The following is a 19,095-nucleotide window of genomic DNA, read 5'->3' as shown; positions in this document are numbered from 1 at the left end:
AGCTGGGATTACAGACATGAGCCACCATGCCCAGCTAATTTTGTATTTTTAGTAGAGACGGAGTTTCTCCATGTTGGTCAGTTTGGTCTTGAACTCCCGGCCCCAGGTGATCTGCCAGCCTTGGCCTCCCAAAGTGCTGGGATTACAGGCGTGAGCCACGACGCCCAGCCTGTCCATGGATTTTTAAAAAAAATGTGCTCTGAGCAATCTAAAACAAAAGCAGTCTGCCTAAAATTTATATTTATGTATTTCTACTATATTACAGATACTGATTTTATGGAGCTATAATTTAATAAGATATTTTAAAAGTGATAAAACATTTTATAATTTTGTATATTGTTATTTCCTAAAAAGTTTAGTTATTTAAGTGCAAATGCAAAAGACAGGAATGATCATATTGAAGCACTAGGAAAAAACTTTGTGGGTAAAAATTCAACCTCAAATATGCAAATATTTAACTTCCAATGTGGAAATAACATCTTTTTACAAAAGAAAAAACATATTTGTTTGCAAGGTGTTCTTATACACACACACACACACACACACACACACACACACACACGGCCTTTAGAATATGGTAACCAGGCCAGGTGTGGTGGCTCACACCTGTAATCCCAGTACTTTGGGAGGCTTAGGTGAGTGTATCACCTGAGGTCAGGAGTTCGAGACCAGCCTGGCCAACATGGTGAAACCCTGTCTCTACTAAAAATACAAAAATCGGTCAGGCGCGATGGTGGGCACCTGTAATCCTAACTACTCAGGAGGCTGAGGCAGGAGACTTGATTGAACCCAGGAGGCGGAGGTTGCAGTGAGCCTAGATTGTACCATTGCACTCCAGCCTGGGTGACAGAGCAAGACTCCATCTCAAAAAAAAAAAAAAAAAAAAAAAAAAAAAGAATATGGTAACCAAAAATATCTATATTCTTTTTAGGTGGTCTTTGAAAAACAAAAGCAAATCTATCTGCAAACACATCTAGGTGGGGCAAGAGTGTGTGAAAATGGGACATTAATTAAGATTGATTGATGGAAAAAGTGATGTAAAAAGTAGAAAGACAAAATCCCTTCCACAATTTTGATGAAAGTTCTTTCAATTTGTCTTTTATCACTCAGCTTAATAAGAAATAAAATTGAAAATAAATTAAATAATTTACATTGTCCTACTATTTACATTTTAGTAACTCCATATGTGTAGAGGTGTAAGGGATTTTTAGAAGAGAAACAAGGTTGAGACTTTTCAACCTGAATTTGGATAAAAGATGAATCTTCAAAAGTATTGATAATTTTGGAAAATAATTTTTAAGAAAGGCATGACAGCCAGTGATTATCTAGTTAGGCAATTTATTGCCAGGGATTGTGAAGCTTTACTATAAAAACTGTAGGATGAACAATGGCTCCTTGATGCTGAGATTTTGTTCGTCTTCTTTTTTAATAGGTGAACATTATACCACTGATTGCCAAAGCAGACACAATTTCTAAAAATGATTTACAGACGTTTAAGAGTAAGATAATGAGTGAATTGATTAGCAATGGCATCCAGATATATCAGCTCCCAGCAGATGAAGAAACTGCTGCTCAGGCAAACTCTTCAATTAATGTAAGTTTCAGTAACAATATCTGATAAAGAGGCTATAAATGAGTGTTTATCCAGAATCCAGTGTGAGAAGTTTGAAATTTTTTTTATTTTGAAAAGCTTCTGCTGAGAATTGATTCTTTGTAAGCAGATTTATTTAGATTTAATTCAAACACCGTGTTCCTCAAGGATACTGGCCTATAATTTTCTTCTTGGAAGTATATTTTCTTGCTTTGATATCAAGGGGATGCTGCCTCATAAAATGACTCTGAAGGTGTTACTTCTTTTTTCTACTTTTTCAAAGAATTTGAGGTTGTTTTATATTAAAATTTCTTTGAATGTTTGGTAGAATTTACTCATGAAGTAATCTGGTCCTAGGCTATATTTTGGAGTTTTGAAAAATTACTTCTTTAGTTTCTCTATTTGTTATTGGTCTCTTTAAACTCTCCATTTATTCTCCATTCAGTCTTGGTAGGTTATATGTTTCTAGTCATTTCACCATTTCTTCCAAGTTGTCAAATTGGTTGCTGTACAATAGTTCATAATAGTCCCTTATAATTCTGTTTATTTCTGTAAGAAATAAACCTTTATAATAAGTTGTAATGTCTTCTTTTTCATTTCTTATTTTATTAACATAGTCTCTCTTTTTGTTCTTAGTCTAGGTAAGGGCTTTGATTTTGATTTTTGTTTTCCCCAAATCAACTCTTAGCTTCATTGATTACTTTTTTTTTGTTGTTTTCTTTTTTGAGACAGAGTCTCACTCTGTTGCCCAGGCTGGAGTGCAGTGGCACAATCTCAACTCACTGTAACCTCCATCTCCTGGGTTCAAGTGATTCTCCTGCCTCAGCCTCCTGAGTAGCTGGATTTACAGGAGCGTGCCACCACGACTGGCTAATTTTTATGTTTTTAGTACAGGCAGGGTTTCACCATGTTGGCCAGGCTGGTCTGCAATTCCTGGCCTCAGGAGATCTGCTGAGATTACAGGTGTGAGCCACCGTGCCTGGCCGATTAAAATTTTTTTTATTCTCTATTTCATTTATTTATGCTCTAATCTTTGTTATTTCTTTCCTTCTGCTAATTTTTTTTTTTTTTTTGGAGGGGTGTAAAGTTAGGTTGTTTATTTGAAATCTTTTTTTTTTTTTTTTTTTGACACAGAGTCTCCCTCTGTCGCTCAGGCTGGAGTGCAGTGGCGCAATCTCAGTTCACTGCAACCTCCGCCTACCAGGTTCAAGTGATTCTCCTCCCTCAGCCTCCCGACTAGCTGGGCTACAGGCGTGTGCCACCACACCCGGCTAATTTTTTTGTATTTTTAGTAGAGATGGGGTTTCACCATGTTAGCCAGGCTGGTCTCAAAATCCTGACCTTGGGCAATCTGCCTGCCTCGGCCTCCCAAAGTGCTGGGATTATAGGTGTGAGCCACCACAAAGGCGAGATCTTTTTTTAAAAAAGATATAGGTGTTTACTACTATAAACTTCCTTCACTGTTTTATTTTAGATTCAGAGGGTATAAGTGCATATTTGTCGAATAGATATATTGCATAATGGTGAGGTTTGGCTTCTAGTGTACCTATCCTGAAATAGTAAACATTGTACCCAACAGATCATTTTGTTTTTGAGACATGGTCTTGCTCTGTTGCCCCGGCTAGTGTGCAGTGGCGTGATCGCATCTCACTACCAGTAGATAATTTTTGACCATCAGCCTCTTCCCAATCTCTACCTTTTGGAGTCCCACTGTCTGTTGTTTCCATCTTTATGTCCTTGTGTACTTATTGTTTAGCTCCTGCTTATGAGAACATGTGGTATTTGATTTTCTATTTCTGAGTGATTTCACTTAGAATAACAGCCCCCAGCTCCATCCATGTTACTGCACAGAGCAAGATTTCATTTTTTTTGGCTTCATAGTATTCCAGGGTGTATATATACCACATTAAAAAAAATCCAGTCCACTGTTAATGGACATTTAGGTTAATTCCATGACTTTACTATTATGAGTAGGAATATAATACACATTGAGTGAAAGTGACTTTTTAATATAATTATTTCTTTTCTTTCAGGTAGATGCCCAGTAGTATAATCACTGAGTTGAATGGTAGCACTATTTTTAGTGCTTTGAGAAATCTCTATATTGTTTTTCATAGAGGTTGTTACGGTCCCACCAACAGTGTATAAGTATTCATTATTCTCTGCATCCACACCAACATCTGTTGTGTTTGTAGTAAGAGCCATTCTATGTAAGACGATATCTTTTTTTTTTTTTTGAGACGGAGTTTTGCTCTTGTTGCCCAGGCTGGAGTGCAATGGTGGGATCTCGGCTCACCGCAACCTCCGCCTCCTAGATTCAAGCAATTCTCCTGCCTCGGCTTCCCAAGTAGCTGGGATTACAGGTATGTGCCACCAAGCCCAGCTAATTTTGTATTTTTAGTAGAGATGGGGTTTCTCCATGTAGGTCAGTCTGGTCTCAAACTCCCGACCTCAGGTGATCCACCCACCTCAGCCTCCCAAAGTGCTAGGATTACAGGTGTGACCCAGCACGCCCGGCCGTAAGATGATAATCTTATTGTGTGTGTGTGAGATTGTGTTTTTTTGAGATGGAGTCTCGCTCTGTCACTCAGGTTGGAGTTCAGTGGCGTGATCTTGGCTCACTGCAACCTCTGCCTCCTGGGTTCAAGAGATTCTCCTGCCTCAGCTTCCTGAGTAGCTGGGATTACAGGTGCCTGCCACCATGCCCAGCTAATTTTTGTATTTTTAGTAGAGATGGGGTTTAACCATATTGGTCAAGCTGGTCTCAAACTCCTTACCTGAGGTGATCCACCCACCTTGGCCTCCCAAAGTGCTGGGATTACAGGTGTAAGCCACTGCCCCCGGCCTTTATTGTGGTTTTAATTTGCATTTCTCTGATGACTGGTGATGTTGAGCAATTTTTCATATGTTTGGTGGCCACTTGTATGTCTTCTTTTGAGAAATGTCTGTTCATATCCTTTGCGGTCTTTTTAATGGGGTTGTTTATTCTTTGCTGTTGTTGAGTTGTTTGTGTTCTTTGTAGATTCTGTATATTAGTCCTTTGTCAGATGCAAAGTTTGCAAATATTTTGTTCCTATTGTGTAGGTTGTCTGTTTACTCTGTTGATTATTTCTTTTGCTGTGCTGTTTAAGTCCCATTTGTATATATTTGGTTTTGCTGCATTTGCTTTTCAGGTCTAAGTTATGAATTATTTGCCTAGGCCAATATCTAGAAGAGATTTTCCTAAATTTTCTTCTAGAATTTTTATAGCTTCTGGTTTTTCATTTAAGTCATTAATGCATCTTGAGTTAAAGTTTGTATGTGATGAGAGGTGGGAATTCAGTTTCATTCTTTTGCCAATGGGTAGTCAATTTTCCCAGCATCATTTATTGAATAGAATGCCCTTTCCTCATTGTTTATTTTTGCCAACTTTGTTGAAGATCACTTTGTTGTAGGCATGTGGTTTTATTACTGGTTCTTTATTCTCTTTTCTTTCACAATTATTTTTCTCCCTTTTTTAGCTGTATCATTCCTAGCAATGGACCCTCTATTCCATTCCATTAATCTATCTGTCTGTTTTTGTACCAATGCTATGCCGTTTTATTGAGTATAGCATCATAGTATAATTTGAAATCAAACACATGATGCCTCAGGCTTAGTTCTTTTTGCTTACAAGTACTTTGGCTATTTGGATGCTTTTTTGGTTCCATATGATATTTAGGATCGTTTTTTCTAATTCTGTGAAAAAATGATATTAGTAATTTGATAGGAATTGTGTTGAATCTGTAGATTGCTTTAGTTAGTGTGGTCTTTGTAATGATATTGATTCTTCCAATCCAAAAATTCCATAAATTTTTGGAATAGTTTCAGTAAGATTGGTACCAGCTCTTTGTTGTACTTCTGGCAAAATTTGGCTGTAAACCTATCTGTTATTGTTTTTCTTTGTTTGAAATTATTTTATTACTGAGTCAGTTTCATTACTTGTTACTGGTATATTTAGGAGATCTATTTTTTCCTTGTTTAGTCTTAGGAGGTTGTATGTTTCCAGGAATTTACCCATTTTCTTTTCTTTCTTTCTTTCTTTTTTTTTTTTTTAAAGGAATGTAAAACTATTATTGACCACAGTTCACCAGTATTTACAATAAGGTAAACAATATACAGTTGGGGCCAGGCATGGTTGCTGACACCTGTAATCCCAGCACTTTGGGAGGCCGAGGCAGGTGGATCACAAGGTCAGGAGGTCGAAACCATCCTGGCCAACATGGTGAAACCCCGTCTCTACTAAAAATACAAAAAATTAGCCAGGCATGGTAGCGGGCACCTCCAGTCCCAGCGATTCCTGAGGCTGAGGCAGAAGAATAGTGTGAACCCCGGAGAGGGAGCTTGCAGTGAGCCGGGATCGTGCCACTGCACTCCAGCCTGGGTGACAGAGCAAGACACCGTCTCAAAAACAAAACAAAACACACACACACACACACACACACACACACAAACACACACAAAAAAACAAAAAACAATATACAGTTGGGTAACATTCTGATTACCACAAAGTTGTTTTTCCTGGCTTTTGCTGAACCAGTAAAGCAAATACTGAAAAGATTGAGCCTACATGTAAGGAATGAGTAGGGTAATTAAAAAACATGTAAGTCTTTTTTTTTTTTCTTCTTCTGAGACGGAGTCTCACTCTGTAGCCCAGGCTGGAGTGCAGTGGCGCGATCTCGGCTCACTGCAAGCTCCGCCTCCCAGGTTCATGCTATTCTTCTGCCTCAGCCTCCCCAGTAGCTGGGACTACAGGCGCCGCCACCATGGGCCCGGCTAAATTTTTGTATTTTCAGTAGAGACGGGGTTTCACCGTGTTAACCAGGATGGTCACGATCTCCTGTCCTTGTGATCCACCTGCCTCGGCCTCCCAAAGTGCTGGGATTACAGACGTGAGCCACCACGCCTGGCCAAAAACGTGTACGTCTTTTAGTTTACTTTTGTAATTTAAGCTATGAAGAGGCCTTTTTTTTTTTTTTTTTGAGCTGGAGTCCTGTTCTGTCGGCCAAACTGGAGCACAGTGGCGCTATCTCGGCTCACTGTAACCTCCTCCTCCTGGGTTCAAACAGTTCTCTGGAAGAGGCCATTTTTTATTGCAGACTTGAAGAGCTATTATTCACTGCCTCCAAGCTGCTCCGGGTTGAAGGTCTGCGGCATCTTTGGCTCTCTGCGCCTCCAGCTTGAGCCACATCTGAGCAGGGAGGGACGAATTTAACCATTTTATCTAGGTTTTCTAGTTTGTATACATAGAGATATTCCTATTAGTCTCTGATGATCTTTTGTTTTCTGTGGTATCAGTTGTAATGTCACTTTTATCACTTTTGATTGTTCTTGTGCTTACTTGAATCTTCTTTTTTCTTGGTTAATCTAGCTAGCACCATATCAATTTTCTCTTTCTTTTCTTTTTTCTTCTTTTCTTTTCTTTCTTTCTTTTTCTTTTCTTTTCTTTTCTTTTTTTTTTTTTTTTGACAGAGTTTTGCTTTGTTGTCCAGGCTGGGGTGCAGTGTCATGATCTTGGCTCACTGCAACCTCTGCCTCCCAGGTTCAAGCAATTCTCAGGCCTCGGCCTCCTGAGTAGCTGAGATTACAGGCACCTGCCACCATGCACAGCATGTATTTTAGTAGAGACGGGTTTTTTTTGTATTTTAGTAGAGACAGGGTTTCACCATCTTGCCCAGGCTGGTCTCGAACTCCTGAGCTCAGGCAGTCCAACTGTCTTGGCCTCTGAAAGTGCTAGGATTACAGGCATCAGCCACCGTGCCTAGCCTAGCACTATATTAATTTTCTTATCTTTTCAAAAAACAAAACAGGTTTTTTGAACTAACACAGACAAAAAAAAAAGAAAATTTAAATAAGAGTTCAAGAAATAGGAAATTATGTAAAGCAACCCAACTTATGAGTTGTAGGCATTCCTGAGAGAGAAGAGGAAAAGGTAAAAAGATTGGAAACATATCTGAGGGAATAATCAGGAAAATTATCTTGGCCTTGCTAGAGGGGTACATATCCAGATGCAACAAGCTCAAAGAATACCTGGAAATATTTTGCAAGATGAACTTTACCAGACTATCCAAAGTCAACTTGAAGGAAAATACTCTGAAAGAAGCAAGAGAGAATTTTCAAATTACCTATAAAGGAAATCACATTAGACTAACAGCAGACTTCTCAGAAGAAAGTTTACACACCAGAAGGCACTGGGATCCTATTTTCTGTCTGCTTAGTCTAGCCTATTGTTAAAGCCTTCATCTGTAACCCAACCCTTCAGTGTGTTTTTCATTTCCAGAAATTCCATTGTTTTTATTTAAAGATATCTGTACTTCATTCACATTCTGCATTGTTCTGGTATCTTTGTGTTGATTTTACACTTTCTCTTGGATCTCATTGAGCTTCTTTATAATTCATATTTTGAATTCATTATCTTTCATTTCAGAATTTTCATTTTGGTTGGTTAGGATCCATTGCTAGAGAGCTAGTGCGTCCTTTGGTAGTGTCAAAACATTCTACCTTTTTTTTTTCTTCATGATGCCAAAGTTCTTATGATGGTTTCTTCTCATCTGGGAAAACTGTCACTTCTTATTTTTGAATTTACTTTAATTTAGATGGGGCTTTTCCCCCTTGTGGGTATAACTATAGTGTCTATTGGGTAGGGGGCTTTGGCTTTGTTTCTTTTTCTTTTTTTTTTTTTTTTTGAGATAGAGTTTCGCTCTGTTGCTCAGACTGGAGTGCAGTGGTGCGATCTCGGCTCACTGCAAGCTCTGCCTCCTGGGTTCACGCCATTCTCCTGCCTCAGCCTCCCAAGTAGCTGGGACTACAGGCACCCGCCACCACACCCGGCTAATGTTTTGTATTTTTTTTTAGTAGAGATGGGGTTTCACCGTGTTAGCCAGAATGGTCTCAATCTCCTGACCTTGTGATCCACCTGCCTCGGCCTCCCAAAGGGCTGGGGTTACAGGCGTGAGCTACCACGCCTGGCCTGGCTTTGTTTTTTCAGCCCTGTGCCCTTCTGTCAGTAGACTTTTTGTTGGTTTGTGCCTTTTAACCTCCATGCCAGTAAGTGGCACTTATGAGTAAGAGCCAGCTATGGCAGAAGCAGATAGTGTGTGTTTGATCTTTGTTTACTGTGATTTCCTCTCTGTTGTTTCAGGTGATAGGCTGGTCTATGTAATGCCTAGACTCTGAGTTGCCTGTTCAGCCCAGGGGGGAAGACAAAGCTGGGCAGAGCTGGACCAAAAAGCTTACCCACCAACATCTCAATGATTAACGTGAACAGTAGCCTTTACGGGGTGGCTGGGGTAGCTCCTGGTGAAATGCTCACAGGTCTTTGTAGGGAGGGAGGAGCTGTACCAGGTCTGCCTCCTATGTAGGTAGGAACATGATCTGTTTCCCTATCCTACCCCTGTCCCAGAGCTCATGACTGTTAGTTCAGACAGACACTGTCATCTACCTCCAGGTCATAATGCAGCCAAGAGCCATTGAAAATGCCTGTCTGGTGACTCTTCACAGGAGCAACCTCAGGGTAGGACCTCTTCCCTCAGCCCAATACAGACAGCCCTGTGGCTTGCCTGTTCTCTCATGCAGGAATGCTGCTACTTTGTGTACACAGGGGAAGCAGCTTCACCTTTCAGCACAGGAGGGTGGGTTTCAGCTGTAGTATCGGCGGGCTGGGTCAGCACAGCCTTAGTCTCCAGAGGGAGTGATCAGGTGCCAATAGTGGACTGGGCTAGCCATTTTCTTGATTCTCAGATGCCAAATGGTGTTCTGGATGGTATGCATAAGTACTGGAGGGACTGGATCAGAAACAGGCTGGCATATGTGTCCTCAGGTACCCAGGGTTCAGATGCTGGCTATGATAGAGAGGGGCAGGCTGGCCCCCACACAACTGGCAGAAAACTTAGGCAGGGGCAGGAAGAATGCTCAGGCAACTGCAGAATGCTAAAGCGACAGCAGTGCCAGGGCTGATTGCAAGTACCTGGGGCTGGGCTCTCAGAAGAGTGCCAGGCCACAGCTGAAATGATCAGATGGGAGCACTCTTCTTTATTCTTTTTTTTTTTTTCCTTTTTTTGAGACAGCGTTTTGCTCCAGTCGTCCGGGTTGGAGTGCAATGGCATGGCCTCGGTTCACTGCAACCTCTACCTCCTGGGTTCAAGCAATTCTCCTGACTCAGCCTCCTGAGTAGCTGGGATTACAGGCACCCTCCATCACATTGGCTAATTTTTGTATTTTTAGTAGAGATGGGGTTTTGCCATGTTGGCCAGGCTGGTCTTGAACTCCTGACCTCAGGTGATCTGCCTGTCTCAGCCTCCCAGAGTGCTGGGATTATAGGCGTGATCCACCGCGCCCAGCCCGTCCTTTATTCTTCAAGGACAGCTTTCTGGGGGTAAAGTATTCCTTTTGGTCTTTCTCTTCTAGTACATTGAGTCGTCCCACTGTTTCTTGACCCGCAAGATTTCTGTTGAGAAATCCATTGATAGTCTTATACAGCTTCCCTTATATGGGACAAGACGTTTTTCTCTTGCTGCTTTCAAAATTCTCTTTGTGATATAGGTCAGGGTATACAAAGATTCAGTTTTCAAAATGAATAAGTTCTGAAAATCTAATGTGTGGTAGTGTGAATATAGTTAACAATACAACATTGTATACTTGAAATTTGGTAAAAGAGTAGATCTACATGTTCTCATCCCCCAAAAAAGCGAAGAAAATAATAATTATTTGAGGGAATAAATATGATAAATAACTTAATTGTGGCAATTTTTTCACAATGTATATACATATTAAAACAAGCTGTACACCTGAAATATATACAATTTTATTTCTCAAATATGTATTTATTACTCATTCACAGAGGGATGTGAATACTTAAAGGAGAGAGAATCATTAAAAAAAAACCCTCCAAATCCCCAAATTCTGTCTTTGACATTTGACAATTTAATTATAATTTGTCTTGGTGTTTACCTATTTGGGTTTTGAATATTTGGGCTTCATGAATGTGGATGTTAATTTCTCTACCTAGATGTGAAAAGTTTTCAGACATTGTTTCTCTAAATACTATTTCTGTTTCTTTCTCTCTTTTCTTCTGTGATTTCTATAATGCATACATTGGTTTGCTTGATGATTTGCCGTATGTTCCGTAGGCTCTCTTCACTTTTTCCATTCTTTTTGTTTTTGTTCATCTAATGATAATTTCAAATAATTTGTTTTAGAGTTCACTCATTCTTTCTTCTGCTTGATTGAGTCTTGTGTTGACGCTGTCCACTAAAGTTCTCAGTGCAATTATTTTACTTTTTAGAGTCAGAATATTTGTGTGTTTTTCATTTCTTTATTGAACTTCTAATTTTGTTCATGTATTGTTTTCCTGATTTCATTTTGTCATTTATCTGTGTTTGCTTGAAGCTTATTTAGCTTTTTTTTTTAGACAATTATTTTGAATTTTTGCTGGGTGCGGTGGCTCACGCTTGTAATCCCAGCACTTTGGGAGGCCGAAGTGAGTGGATCACCTGAGGTCAGGAGTTTGAGGCTAGCCTGGGCAACATGGTGAAGCCCTGTCTTTACTAAAAATACAAAAACTAGCTGGGTGTGGTGGTGCACGCCTGTAATCCCAGCTACTTGAAGGCTGAGGCAGGAGAATCACTTGAACCTGGGAAGTGAAAGTTGCAGTGAGCTGAGATCACACCACTGTACTTCAGCCTGGGCGACAGAGCGAGACTCTGTCTGTCAAAGCACGCAAGCACAATTATTTTGATTTTTTTTCAAGTAGCACATGGATCTTCATTATTTTAGGGCCCGTTAATGGCTCTATATTAGAGATATTTTTTCTCTTTTTTTTGTGGGGTCATGTTTGATTCTTTGTAATCTTCATAGTCTTGCATTGATCTTTGCTTATTTAAAGGAGCAGTCTTGTCTTCTTGTCTTTACACACTGGTTTTATTAGGTAAAGACACTCTCATGTTAGGCTCCCAACTGGCGTAACTACCTTAGGAACCATGGTCATGTGGGATGGATCGGGTCCTGGTCTTCTGTGGGTTCTGCAGTCAGTCTGTATCTGGGTGAATCTCATGGAAGGATTTGGACAAGGAGCTTCAGTGCTTTGGGCATGTGGGGTTGGAGCCAAGTCCACAGAGAAATGTGGATGCTTATAGGTCTGCTGAGTCTGCACTTAATGTATTTGCTACTAAGGTGTGAGCCTGCCTTCTTAAAGGGGCTTTCCTTGGTCTTCAGATGTACTAGAACATCATAATCTGCTATCTGGATCCCAAAGCTCTCGCAATGGCACTTTTGTCCATAGATATTGCCAAATTAGCATTTTTTCGGGAGATAAGAACTGGGATCTCCTAGTCTCTTATCTTGCAGGTGTCACTCTCCTTTAATTCTTTAATCTTGGTTTCTCTTAGATCTGTGGACCTAAATTATAATGACTATTGGAAATAAAATATTTTTTTAGTAAATCCAACATCTGAGCAGTCTCACAGCCAGTTTCTGTTGACCTCTTTCTTTCTTTTTTAGGGGTATATTTTATTTTATACATTCTGTGTAACGTTTTGTTACAAATGGGGTATTTTAGATACTGCATTGTAACAACTTGGGATAGGAGTTCTATCTCCTCCCCTAAAGCTTGTTATTGTTATGTATTTATTTGTTCAGTAACTGGCAGAATGGTTTGAGTACAGTCTGTTTCTCCTCCTACAATGTGAAGCCTCTGATGTTGCTCCTCGTTAAGGTGCAGTTTTAGGCAGGCCCATAGCCGCACTGAATGAAGTGGTTTTGGTTGCCCTCTCTCTTTTCACATGATCATACCCAGCTGATAAGCTCCACTAATTGCCAGCTGATTGCTCAGTTGTTTGCAGCACTGCCCTGTTAAAGATACTGTTCTGTAAATGAATTCTATCAAATTGTCTCCTTTTAAGGAATGATTTCTGAAGTCAGTGTTTGACATTTGTTGCAACCCCAGGATGCCTCCTCCCAGCTTTCTTATTATTTGTTTCTGTGTTGCAAACTAGTTGGACTACAATTTAGCCTGTATTGGAATCTCCTTATAATTTTATTTCATCCCAACTTCCATCCTTCTTTTTTTTTTTTTTTTTTTTTGTTTGTGAGTTGGAGTCTTACTTTCTCGCCCAGGCTGGAGTGCAGTGGCATGATCTCGGCTCACTGCAACCTCTGCCTCCAGGGTTCAGGCAATTCTCCTGCCTCACCTTCCTGAATAGCTGGAATTGCAGGCACCCACCACCATGCCTGGCTAATTTTTGTATTTTTAGTAGAGACGGGGTCTCACCACATTGGCCAAGCTGGTCTCAAACTCCTGACCTCAAATGATCCACCCGCCTCGGCCTCCTAAAGTGCTGGGATTACAGGTGTGAGCCACATGCCCGGCCCCGTCCTTCTTTTTAAATGTAAAATACTTCTATTTGTTTTTTGAGTAGTTTTACATTTGTAGAAAAATTGAGTGGAAAGAACAGAGATCTTAAGGCCCTTCCTTGATTTTCTTCTATTATTAACATCCTGCCTGAAGTGTGGTACATTTGTTACACTTGCTGAGGCAATACTGGTAAGTTGTAAACTAAAGTTCATATCTGACAAGTCTTCACTGTTTGTGTTGAACATTGTATGGGTTTGAACAAATGTCTAGTGACCTCTATCCCATACTACAGTAACATTCACCATAGTTTCACTGCCCTAAATATCACCTGTACTTGACCTATTCATTTCTGTCTCCTCCTCTTCCCTTTATCCTTGGCAACTATTGATCTTTTTACTCTCCATAATTTTTTATTTTGGGAATATCATATAATTGGAATCATAGTTCGTGTAAAACTTTCGGATTGGCTTCATCCACTTAGAAATATGTATTTGAGTTTTCTCTGTGTCTTTTTTTGTGGCTTGATAGCTGATTTCTTGTTATCATTGAATAATATTTCATGTTTAGGTATGCCACAGATTGTTTATCCACTCACCGATTGAAGGACATCTTGGATGCTTTCAAGTTTAGCAATTATGAACAAAGTTGCTATAAACATTTGTGTGCAGGCTTTTGTACGGACGCAAGTTTTCAACTTATTTGGATAAATATTGATGAGTGCACTTCTGGATCATATGGTAAAAGTACATTTAGTTTTCAAAGAAACTGCCCAACAATCTTACAACGTGGCTATGCCATTTTGCATTCCCACAGGCAATGAGTGATAGTTCCTGCTGCTCTGTATCTTTGCCAGGATTTGGTGTTGTCAGTTTTTGGATTTTGGAAATTTAATTTTTTTTTTTGAAATGGCGTCTCATTCTTGTTACCCAGGCTGTAGTGCAGTGGCGTGATCTTGGCTCACTGCAACCTCCACCTGCCGGGTTCAAGCAATTCTCCTGCCTCAGCCTCCCAGGTATCTGGGATTACAGGTGCACACCACCATGCCTGGCTAATTTTTTTTGTATTTTTAGTAGAGATGGGATTTCACCATGTTGGCCAGGCTGGTCTTGAACTCCTGACCTCTGGTGATCCAACCACCTCAGCCTTCCAAAGTGCTGGGATTACAGATGTGAGCCACTGTGCTCGGCCTAAAAAAAATTTCTAACTTTTATTTTAGATTCAGTGGGTGGAAATTTAGTAATTGTGTAGTATCATATATTTTTCTTCTAATTTGCAATTCCTTGAGGATGTATGATGTTGATCTTCTTTTTTACATGCTAATTTCTTAACTGAATATCTTTTTTGTTGATGTGGCTATTTGGATCTTGTGCTCATTTTTAGTTGAGTTGTTCATTTTCTTGTTGTTGGGTTTTAAGAGTTCTTTGTATATTTTGAACATCAGTCCTTTATCAAGTGTGTGTTTTGCAAAGATTTTCTCTCAGTCTGTGGCTTATCTTGTTATCTATAGCAGTGTCTTTTGCTAGCAAAAGTTTTAGTTTTAATGAAGTTCAACTCATTGATTCTTTCCATTCATTGATGATGTTTTCAGTGTTATATCGATGAAGTCATTGCTAAATCCAAAGTCACTTGCATTTCCTTTTATGTTATCTGTTGTGAGGGAGTGATGACTATCTGGATTGGTGGCACAGGCATAAAAGAATTTACCTTGTTCAGGCAGAAGTTGCAGTGAGCCAGGATTGCACCACTGCACTCCAGCCTGGGTGACAGAGTGAAACTCTGTCTCAAAAAAAAAAAAAAAAAAAAAAGAATTTACCTTGTTGTAGGTAGGGAAGGTAGATTTATTAAACAAAGTAGGAAAATACATTGCTAGGGGGGCAAAAGGCAGCTTGCAAGAAAGAAGCTGACTACAAACAAAGGATTGCTCGAGATTTTATAGGCTAGTTCTTAGGCTATAGAGGCTGATGAGGGCTTTGTGTAGTGCTGATAATGCCAAGGTTGTGAAGCAGGGTTCTTCTCAGTCATCTTGCCAGCCAGAGACCTCCAGCCAGTGACACCCCCACCTAGGCCTTGCTTGGGCACGCTACCTGCCACACAGGCGGCTTCCAATACACTTGGCCCAGTCTGACTTGCACAGTGGCTGGGCCTACGGCTGGACCAGCATGCCCCAGCCTGCCTGTGTTATAGCTTCTACCTGAGATCGGGGGTTCACGAGCTCTTTTCCCACATCCAAGAAGAATGAGGATACCCTAACAATTGAAGGATGAGGAAGGCAGAGAAAAATTTTATTGAATGATGGAACAGCTTTCAGTGGAGAGGGGACCTGGGGGTGGTTTCTCTCCTCCTTTGGCTAAGCCCAGGGCTTATATGGGCTCAGAATAGGGGAGTGCTTGCTGATTGGTTTGTGAATATGCGGAAAAGTTAAAACAAAGGCATGACCCAAAGGTAGGCACAACAATGTAAAAAAAAAAAACAATTGGCCGGTCGCAGTGGCTCACGCCTGTAATCCCAGCACTTTGGGAGGCCAAGGCGGGCGGACCACGAGGTCAGGAGATCAAGACCATCCTGGCTAACACGGTGAAACCCTGTCTCTACTAAAAATGCAAAAAATTAGCCGGGCATGGCGGCTGGTGCCTATAGTCCCAGCTACTTGGGAGGCTGAGGCAGGAGAATGGTGTGAACCCGGGAGGCAGAGCTTGCAGTGAGCGAGATCGGGCCACTGCACTCCAGCCTGGGCAACTGAGCAAGACTCAGTCTCAAAAAAAAAAAAACAAAAACAAAACAACAACAATTAGGAAGTGTAGGTGTATGCAAACCAGGTGAAGGGTGGGGATCAGTCAGAGGAAAGAGCACCAAGCGGGATGACAGCTTCTTAGTCCAGTCTGTGAATTTGACTTGTAGCTTGGCTTTCAGGCTTTAAACTGTCCTTGGCTTGGAGGTGGGGTTTCCCTGGGGACTTGCCCCTATCTGCCTAGGCATTTGTCTGCCTCCTGCCGCTATCAGTGGCAGTGAGCTAACTTGCAATATTTTGTATCAGCTGAGGGTCTGCTGATAGCTAGGCACAGGAAGATTGTGAGTTATTTGTGCAGGAAGGCTGTGTGTTCTGGATTATGAAGAAAGGCAGACTTGTAGCTTATCTGCTGCTGCTTCTTCTTTTTTTTTTTTTTTTGATTTCCCCTGCTCCCACCAGCCTGACTGCCCTTCCCTAATTAGGACTCTACGTTATCTTCTAGGAATTTTATCATTTTATGCTTAAGGTCTGTTTATAGATTCTCATTTTTGCATGTGAGTATTCAGTTCCAGCACCATTTGTTGAAAAGAATTAGCTTGTCCACATTGAATTCCCATTGCTTCTTTATCAAATATCAGTTAACTATATTTGTGTAGGCATATTTCTGGGCTCTCTACTCTGTTCTATTGATCTGTTTATGTATTATTTTGCCCATGCCATGCTGTTTTGATTACTATGGCTTTGTAGTAAATCCTGAGGTTGAATAGTATGTCTTCCAACTTTGTTCTTCCTCAATATTGTGTTGGCTATTCTAGTTTTTTTGTTTTTGTTTTTTTTTTTGCCTTTTCATATAAATTTTGGAGTTAGTTTGTTATTATTCACAAAATAATTTGGTGAAATTTTGATTGGGATTGTGGTGAATCCATAAGTTAAGTTATGGAAAATTGACATCTTGACAATATTGAGTCTTTCTACCCATGTACCTGGAATGTCTCTCCATTTATTTAGATAGTCCCTGATTTTTTTCAATAGAGTTTTGTCATTTTTCTCATCTAGAACCACTATGAAAAACAGTATGGTGGTGATATGGTTTGGCTGTGTCTCCACCCAAATCTCAGCTTTAATTATATCTCCCAGAATTCCCACAAGATTTGGGAGGGACCCAGGGGAAGGTAATTGAATTATGGGGGCTGGTCTTTCTCATGCTATTCTTGTGATAGTGAATAAGTCTCACAAGATCTGATGCGTTTATCAAGGGTTTCTGCTTTTGCTTCTTCCTAATTTTCTCTTGCTGCTGCCATGTAAGAAATGCCTTTCACCTCCCACCATGCTTCTAAGGCCTCCCCAGCCATGTGGAACTGTAAGTCCATTTAAACCTCTTTTTCTTCCCAGTCTCGGGTATATCTTTATCAGTAGCATGAAAACAGACTAATAGAGGTGGTTTGTCCAAAATTGAAAATAAAATTACCATATGATCTAACAATCCTCTTTCTGGGTATATATCTCAAAGTTTTGAAAGCAGAGTCTTACTTAGATATTTGTAAAGCCATATAAATTGCATTATTATCCACAGTAGCTGAGAGATGGAAGCAACCCAAATGTCCATCAACAGAAGAATAGGTTAGGAAGTATTAACTCTGTACTCTGTATTTGATTCCATTGGTCTACATGTCTGTCTTTATGCTACTTCCAAACTATTTTGATTACTATAGCTTTGTAATATGTTCTGAATTCTAGAAGTGTGAGACCTCTAACTTTGGTCTTCCTTTTCAATATTTTTTTTGGCTATTCAGGTCCCTTGGGATTGCATATAAATTTTTGGATGGGTTTTCTCTGTTTCATGGCCTGTTTCTCCTCCAAGGCAAAATCTCTGAGGCAGGTTCTGGAATTGTGGGTGGAAACAATGGCATATTACCCCCTCCCCTGAAGTTTCAGGCACCCACTGGTAACTGAGAGCTCACTGAGGAGAAGCAGCAGTCTGAGGTTCTTTGGATTACTTCCCCACACAATGAACCACTGCCTCATGAACTAGGCAAGGATGGTCAGGGCCCCCATCTTCTCTGTTTGCTGCATCCAAGGCAGGGCCCCTATTTCACAAGTAGGTCTTGAGTGGTAAAAGGGAGCCTCCAACTCTCAAATGAACTTGCCAAGGACTTAGCCTCAAAAACAGGTAGATGGGGGTTGGATGTGGAATGCTGTATTGTCTCCGGTTTTGGAGGGCAGTAGTAAAGATGACTAAACTCTATTTGTGTAAATATTTTATGCTAGTAAATACCTGAAATATTAGCTTACATTTGAAAGATGGTAACTTTCTTTTTTTTTTTTAAGATGGAGTCTCACTCTTGTTGCTCAGGCCGAAGTGCAATGGCACAATCTCAGTTCACTGCAACCTCCACCTCTGGATTCAAGCAATTCTCCTGCCTCAGCCTCCCAAGTAGCTGGGATTACACATGTGCCTGCCACCACGCCCAGCTAATTTCTGTATTTTTAGTAGAGACAGGGTTTCACCATGTTGGCAAGGCTGGTCTCAAACTCCTGACCTCAGGTGATCTGCCCACCTTGGCCTCCCAAAATGTGAGAAAAATGATGTCTACTAAAAATCTTTTTTCTCTGTGTTTCCCATAGCAGGATACTTTGCTTTAGGCTCTGCTCAGTAGACAGTTTTCAATTGTGTGCACAGCCTGAGACTGATGCTGACAGAAACCGATTAGTGCATACTGTCAAGTCTTAAAATGAGATGCAGGGTAGATCCCTGTCTAATTAAATGTATTACAATATCTTCATCTCTGTCTTTTTTTTTTTTTTTTTTTTGAGATGGAGTCTTGCTCTGTTGCCCAGGCTGGAGTGCAGTGGTGTGATCTCAGCTCACTGCAAGCTCCACCTCCTGGGTTCACACCATTCTCCTGCCTCAGCCTCCCGAGTAGCTGGGACTATAGCGCCCACCACCACGCCTGGCTAATTTTTTGTATGTTTAGTAGAGACGGGGTTTCACTGTGTTAGCTAGAATGGTCTCGATCTTCTGACCTCGTGATCCACCTGCCTTGGCCTCCCAAAGTGCTGGGATTACAGGCGTGAGCCACTACGCCCGGCCTGTCATTTTTATAACAGGAGTGAGAGTAATAGAGTAAAACTCTATTGGTGCTAGAGAATTCAATTCATGTCATTCTTGTTCTCTAGGCGCTGTTACCCTTTGCTGTGGTGGGGAGTATGGATGAAGTGAAAGTTGGAAAAAGGATGGTCAGAGGCCGTCACTACCCTTGGGGAGTTTTGCAAGGTAAATATAAAAGAGGGCAGGCTTTGGAATGATTAAGTTAAATATATGTGTATCACTCGTAGTCTCAAAATAACATTTTAACTTGAGTTAATGTTGGTAACTCTTGTAATCTGTAAGTTAGCGGTTACTAATGA

At 40.6% G+C, this 19,095-nt stretch overlaps 1 protein-coding gene across 1 annotated transcript in view; it reads left to right on the top strand.

Annotated features, from left to right (window-relative positions):
* The window catches only part of SEPT14 (septin 14), a 72,570-nt gene that overhangs the window by 25,557 nt on the left and 27,918 nt on the right, over positions 1-19,095 (top strand). The window contains exons 6-7 of the mRNA XM_025378361.1: positions 1,433-1,594; positions 18,865-18,961. Coding sequence (XP_025234146.1) covers positions 1,433-1,594; positions 18,865-18,961 — 259 coding nt within the window. The remainder of the gene's footprint in view (positions 1-1,432; positions 1,595-18,864; positions 18,962-19,095) is intronic.

This window comes from Theropithecus gelada, chromosome 3 (genome assembly GCF_003255815.1).
Source record: "Theropithecus gelada isolate Dixy chromosome 3, Tgel_1.0, whole genome shotgun sequence".
Classification (NCBI taxonomy): Eukaryota; Metazoa; Chordata; class Mammalia; order Primates; family Cercopithecidae; genus Theropithecus; species Theropithecus gelada.
Note: the sequence above shows the minus strand (reverse complement) of the source record. Positions and strands in the feature narration are given on the sequence as shown.